Genomic DNA, 6,000 nt, shown 5'->3' on the forward strand with positions numbered 1-6,000 from the left:
GAGAATAGCCGTTCGTCTCACTCTCACATCTCAGATTTGATGTAATGGGCAGCTTGTCACGATTACTACGAAAAAGTTGCAAGAGAGCTATGGTACACCGGCCATGGCTACTACCCACCTCCTCAGCAGTCTGTGGGTGTGAACCCATCCAGATCACAAGTCGTGTCCTCTCAATCTCCAACGGTTGGCGGTCAAAGGGTGCCATGAAGAGACAACAAGAGACAGACCAGACACTGAGAAGATACTTGTCTTGTCGAAACTGCAACAGGTCAGACGCCGCTTCAGGATACCTGGATATCTAGGCCTCCCTCTTCCTTGAGTGCGAAGCTGTGCATCCTCCTTCTCCTTGTTTCACCTGTCAAAAGAGGCCTTCCAAGAATATCTGACTAGCCAAGTTGTCAACGTCAGCCCGACGCGTTTCAGCAAAGCCGCCGCGCAAAGCTCCATCCGTGATATAATTAGCAGAGGCAGACCAAGTGACCTGCTAGGTAGTGTCGTTTCTGAGGCACGACATCCTGATCGTCACTGCAAGTTGAATGGTCATAGCTTCTTGCCTGGAGAACAAGCCGCAAATTCTCCTGCACCTAGCCACATTTGGCACACCTGCCAGTATCGAGCATGGAGATGTGACGTGACCTACCGACCTTCCGCCTTAGAGCAGACGACGCAGTTCCGTCCTGGATTGCTGAAGTGGATAGGATATCCACCGATGCACACCTGCCCTATCTCTTGTTTTGCGATTTCGATCCGGTCAAATCTCGGAAGGGAGACCCACACTCTGCTGATCTGCTGAAGCAAGACTCAGGCTGCGAGAACGTCCATTAGTATACTGTAGATGTCAAGTAATCAGCATGGGATGTGGCTTAATGGACATTCATCTTCACGAGCAACGGCAGCAGCAACGATTCTGTCCTGCTCGGACTGATAGCCCCTATCTGGATAACAGTACTCCGTAGAAAGCCGCCACGACAGTCTCGTGGCTTTTGACATAGGCTGGCCGCTGGCTGCACTTTAGAGTTTGGGACTGCCAGGGCAAATAGTCTTAGATCGGTTTTTTGAGAATGATCGATGAACCGTGGAGAGGCAAGGCTAAGAATAACAGGCCAGAGTCAGTGACTCAGTGGTACGAGTAGACTGGTAGTACGACGAGACTAGTCCCAGCATGAAACATGGCGACGTGAAGGTGGCTCTCTTCCGAACAGGAGAAAAGCAAAAATTAAGAGCGCACCGGTAGAAGCAAGAAGGCAAGCAGGCAGATCACCTGATATCCGCATCTCCCTCTCTGTCGGAATCTCTCCGTTCTCACGGACCACAACCAATTCCATAGTCTCGTCCAAACTGCCCCGACTTCTACCTACTATTACTATTAGCAACAGTGTACCATCGCGCCTTCAGCTTCTGGTCGCCTATTCCATTTCGGATTGGCTCAATTTTCAGTTGCAGGTTTGTTCTCCAGGGGTAACCCGGTCGGATCTGGTCTGGTCAGTCAATAATGATTCAAATCAGGCAAACCTCCCGAGGTTCGCTCAAAACCGGGTCAAGTCAAAGTCTTTAACCTACACTTCCGCAAAACACATGACTCTTGCTGCCCCAATTAAAGTTCCTATAGTCCAGCACTGCACCACACTTCCGAGTCAACTATTTTGTTCCAGAGCTTGCACAATGGCTGTTAAGATTTGAGATGCGCCTTGACCCTTTGACTATGATGGTCACAGGTCACAGGGGGAACGAAAGGTGGGGAGCAAGAGGGGAGAGGGGCATCCAGTCTGCAATTCTCTCCGGACTTGTGCTTCAACTAGGGATCGGGTAAAGCGGGCAGCCGGCAGCTCAGGCCATTGGGAGGAAACGAAGTCGAGGTGGGGACTGGAGCCCCCCAAAAGAACGTAACCAAGGGTATAAGCACTTTGGGTCAGGAACGCCTGTTCGGGCAAAGATTACCCCTGGCTTCCTGGCTAGCATCGACAACACACCCATCTTGATCATCGAAAATCTAGCCCGCAGTGTTCTACGGTTCAGGTCTCACGCAGATGCATGGCTTTCGATGGATGGAATTGTTTGATTGTATTTCAGCTCTTGTTGCTGCATCCAAGCTTGTGTTTGTTCGTGCACGCTAACGACGGCCCTAGTTTGACTATGCATCCTCAGCTTTCTGTCCCTGACTAGGAACCCGACGCTAGAGCACCGACTAACACGCTAATGCTGCACCTTCCAATGCCTCCACAATCACCTCCTCCATACCAATGACAACACTCTGGTTGACTATGCACTCACATTACATTACAGAGGCGTCATGATTCTGTTGGAGTACCTTTTTGGTCTGCTATGGGGCAGGTCGTACACCTGTACTAAATTGCTACGAACGCCTCCTCCTCGACAGGAGGTGATTGCCTAGCTGTCCACCACGCTATTCAGTAGCAAGCCACAGCCGGCTTGTTTGAACCTCTGTAGTGGTAACGGCAGTCCTTCCGCCAACCTGAGGGAAATTGAGGTACTATATTTGGGGCGTACAGAGGAAGACCCTTATTGACACCGACCACATACTGAGCCGCCAAGTCGGAAGATGCAAATTGAGCTCTGAGCTGAGTATCCAGAGCATGAAGTCGAGTACCAGTATGTACAGTCAATAGAGATAAGATCTATACTTGTGTTTGTTTGGGTTGAGTGGTCCCATTGCCACCCAATGGATGCCTGTGTGTTACTATGTACGGAGTAGGTGCATGTTTGCTAGATATTCCAATTTGTATTTCTTGTTTTTCTTTTTCACTTACTGCTACTCATTTCCTCTTCTAATTTTCTTTTGCTTATTTTTTTCTCCGTTGGACGTGAAATTCTGCAAGTCTCCGGACAGAAAGTCTGACCAGTCAACTTGCATCTGTCACAAAATCGTGTGGATGGGGCGATTGCTTATTCATCTCCCTCCTCCGACCCCTCCCATTTTTTTGATGCAGTAGACTTACTCTTAGGTTTCTTGACTCCTGCGCCTCTTTTCTTATGTCCGAACTCTTGACTTTCAGAAAAGCCCTCCCCAAAGTGGAGAGGAGCTGGGCTTAATGGGGGAGTTTCATGTTTTGCCCTTTTCCGTGGACACTAAAACTCTCAGGGACAAAACTCACAAAACACCGGTTGAGATGATCGTCCATGGGTCGCGTCCATGGTCGCCTTCCATTCAAGCCTGTCTGGTTCCGCTTCTCCCATACACGACCTGCTAGCCTGCTAGTCTATTATCCTACTACGGTCTATGCTTGTCGCCTTGTCGTCATTGTCCATCGTGATGCATGCTCCTGCATGGCTTGTGATGATCCAACACCCATCCAGAGTTCCAGACTCTCAATACTGCATCCCGTGTGGGTTGGCTGTCGGTCGCTCATTTCCCCACAAATCTGTGCCGATGATGATTTCTCGAGCCGACGATGCTGATGTCTGCGAGGCTAAGTAGTCGATCGGGGATGCTGACATTACGGTTTACGGCTGATGGTCTCCCTCCTCTCAGTCAATCCCGTTCCGACATGTCCACGAGCTGCTGGATTCCAAATTGCTCACCGTTTTTGCTCGGTGCCCTATCTTCAGACATTAGCGTCTTTAATGAGGGGCTTTTGCCCTGACAACGGTGCCTCCTCCAACTCTCCGTTGTCCGCCCACCCTCCGAGATGGTGGCTGGCTTGGGGTGCTGTGGCTTACTGGCCTACTGCTAGCCTACTGGCCTACTGGCCTAGCCTTCTTCTCCCCCTGCTTACGGCGTCCACTGCGTGGGCTAGAGAAAAAAAATAACACGGACGGGAAGGGCCATCTGTGACCCGCACAAAGTCGGAACTAATGCTTTCCTAGTTAGCAATCCCCCGTTGCCTGAAATAGTATTTTCTTTTTTGCTTAGTCTGTTTCGGATGAGCCCACATTCAACGGTAGTCGGGTCTGGTTCGCTTCTCTAGTCTTCCACTGGCACCCGGCTGCTCCACCTGGCTAACCTGGTCTCGAAGATCCGGGTCCCTCGATCACAGATGGACCAACATGCTCTAGCAAGCTGCACTGCTCCATTCGTTGGTTCCAGACTGGGGGTTTGTGCAGGTTTCCATCGGCCCCCGGCCCAGCAGGCACGGGAAAGTGTCCCCCGTCCCCAGGGGTATATATACCTCGATGATGATCACCTCGTTTGAACGGACATCAAGCCCTTTGTCAGTCACTTCCTTTCGCTTGTCGTTTGGGGTTCTGTCTTTCATTTTGTTTTTTTCCCTGTCTATCATTTACACCTGTCTGTCGTTAACCTGACCAGGCTGCCCTAGTGCCGGCCATACTCATCAGTTCTTTCCTTCTTTCTTATTGTTTTATATCGTTCCATCCCGATTGACTCGTGATCGACATTCGCTATTACCTTATCGACCTTTTCCTGATACCCCTTCGCTTCGTTGGCATCATGCGTTCCAGCAAGCTTCTTCTCCTCGCCGGTCTGGCGAACTATGTCCTCGCTCTTCCCACCAAGGACACCAAGGATCTAGACCCCCGCACTCTTGGTCTCGCCGTTGAGATCCTGTCCGAATTCGGCAAGGACCTGACGACCATCGTTGAAGATATCCTCGGCGGTGGAAAAAGCTCAACATCCGTCCTTGCTGGTATCAGTGCCCGGGCTGCCGCTGCCCTCAACGGAGGTGCCTTGGGTTGCAAGGCCGGTGCGATTGATGCCGACATCCGTGCCGAATTGGCCGCCTGGATCCGCGCTCATGCTGGATTCGAGGCTTCTCTGAAGACCGAGCTCCTCGCCTGGTGTGAGGGTGAGGCTTCAGCAACTCTCTCGACCGAAGTGTGCGCCGGGCTGTCCTTGTTCGTTCCTACTTGCGCCAAGACGGCTGCCGCCGGTGACCTTTACGTGACCATTGACGGTATCTTTGATGTCACCACCCTTGAGGCCGGCGTGGTTCTCAGCTCTTCCTTCCAGTCTTCGCTGTCCGCGTTCATCTCCGGCTCCGTCGGTCTTGAGCTGGATGCCAACCTCCGCGCTGGTCTTTCTCTTTGCGCGGGTGGTGGTGTTCATGCTGATCTCCACGCCGATCTCGCCGCCGCCTTGAAGATCTGGCTCAATGGCTCGTCTTGCTCCCTGAGTGCCGAGCTCAAGGTTGCCATCCTGGCCTGGTTGGAGGGCAAGATTGAGACTGGTGTCGTTGCCATCGGTTCCATTCCCACTGGCGGTGTTACTGCCGTCTCCGTTGGTGCTTCCATCAGCGCCTGGATTGAAGGCGAGGGTGCTCTTACCGCGACTGCCCAAGCTTACATCTCTGCCTTCCTTGAGTCCAGTGTTTCTGCTGACATTGAGGCCGATGTTCAGGCCGTCCTCGAGGCCTGTATTGCCGGCAAGCTCGCCACCTCCGTTTCCGCCGATGCCCGTGCGGCCTTGGCCGTCTGGTTGTCCGGTTCCAGCTGCAGCCTGGGAGCCGAACTCAAGGCCGCTCTCTACCTCTGGCTCTCTTTCTCTGTCACCGAAGTCAGCATTGACATCTCCACCAGCCTTATCACTGAGCTCGAGGCCTTCCTTACCGGCACTATTGAGGCATCCCTCGGATCCGGCCTTCGTGGTACCCTCTGGCTCCTCCTTTCCGGCGAGAGCATCGTCTACCTTTCCGTTGAGGCCCGTGCCGAGTTGGCCGCCGTCCTCGGTGGTGCTGTTGACATTGAGATCAGCAGCAGCTTCAACCTCCTCATCATCGAATGGCTCACCGGCTGCAGCATTCCGGGTGCCCCCACCATCACCCCCGGCTCCGGTTCGACCACGAAGCTCATCTCCAGCCCATCCACTGCCCCCGTCGCTGCCTCCACCGCTCCCGCCACCCCCACTGGCGCTTCTCCTGTCGGTGGCTCTGGCTCTCCTTCTCCTTCGGGCACCGGTCCTAGCGGTGTCAGCCCTACCGATGTCACCGGTGGCCATGGCTCCGGCTCTGCTTCTGCCTCTGGCTCCGTCTCTGGTCACGGCTCTGGCTCCGGTTCCATCGGTGGCTCTGGCTCGGGCACTGTCGG

At 53.3% G+C, this 6,000-nt stretch overlaps 2 protein-coding genes across 2 annotated transcripts in view; both read left to right on the forward strand.

The window, feature by feature from the left end:
* Positions 1 to 3,340: 3,340 nt before the first annotated feature.
* BO95DRAFT_184775 (uncharacterized protein) lies at positions 3,341 to 3,851 on the forward strand. The gene has a single exon (XM_025580895.1). It carries the CDS (start codon positions 3,472 to 3,474, stop codon positions 3,766 to 3,768), a length of 297 nt encoding a protein of 98 aa, XP_025440622.1. The 5' UTR covers positions 3,341 to 3,471; the 3' UTR covers positions 3,769 to 3,851.
* Positions 3,852 to 4,408: 557 nt separating this feature from the next.
* The window catches only part of BO95DRAFT_366880 (putative cell wall protein), a gene marked incomplete at both ends in the record, with an annotated part of 4,020 nt that continues 2,428 nt past the window's right edge, over positions 4,409 to 6,000 (forward strand). Inside the window, one exon of the mRNA XM_025582768.1 lies at positions 4,409 to 5,881. Coding sequence (XP_025440623.1) covers positions 4,409 to 5,881 — 1,473 coding nt within the window. The remainder of the gene's footprint in view (positions 5,882 to 6,000) is intronic.

Source organism: Aspergillus brunneoviolaceus (assembly GCF_003184695.1).
Source record: "Aspergillus brunneoviolaceus CBS 621.78 unplaced genomic scaffold BO95scaffold_47, whole genome shotgun sequence".
In the NCBI taxonomy this organism is placed as follows: Eukaryota; Fungi; Ascomycota; class Eurotiomycetes; order Eurotiales; family Aspergillaceae; genus Aspergillus; species Aspergillus brunneoviolaceus.

Bases quoted from the DNA above. Each gene is read 5' to 3' on its own strand.
- BO95DRAFT_184775 (XM_025580895.1), top strand. From the start codon at position 3,472: ATGGTCTCCCTCCTCTCAGTCAATCCCGTTCCGACATGTCCACGAGCT.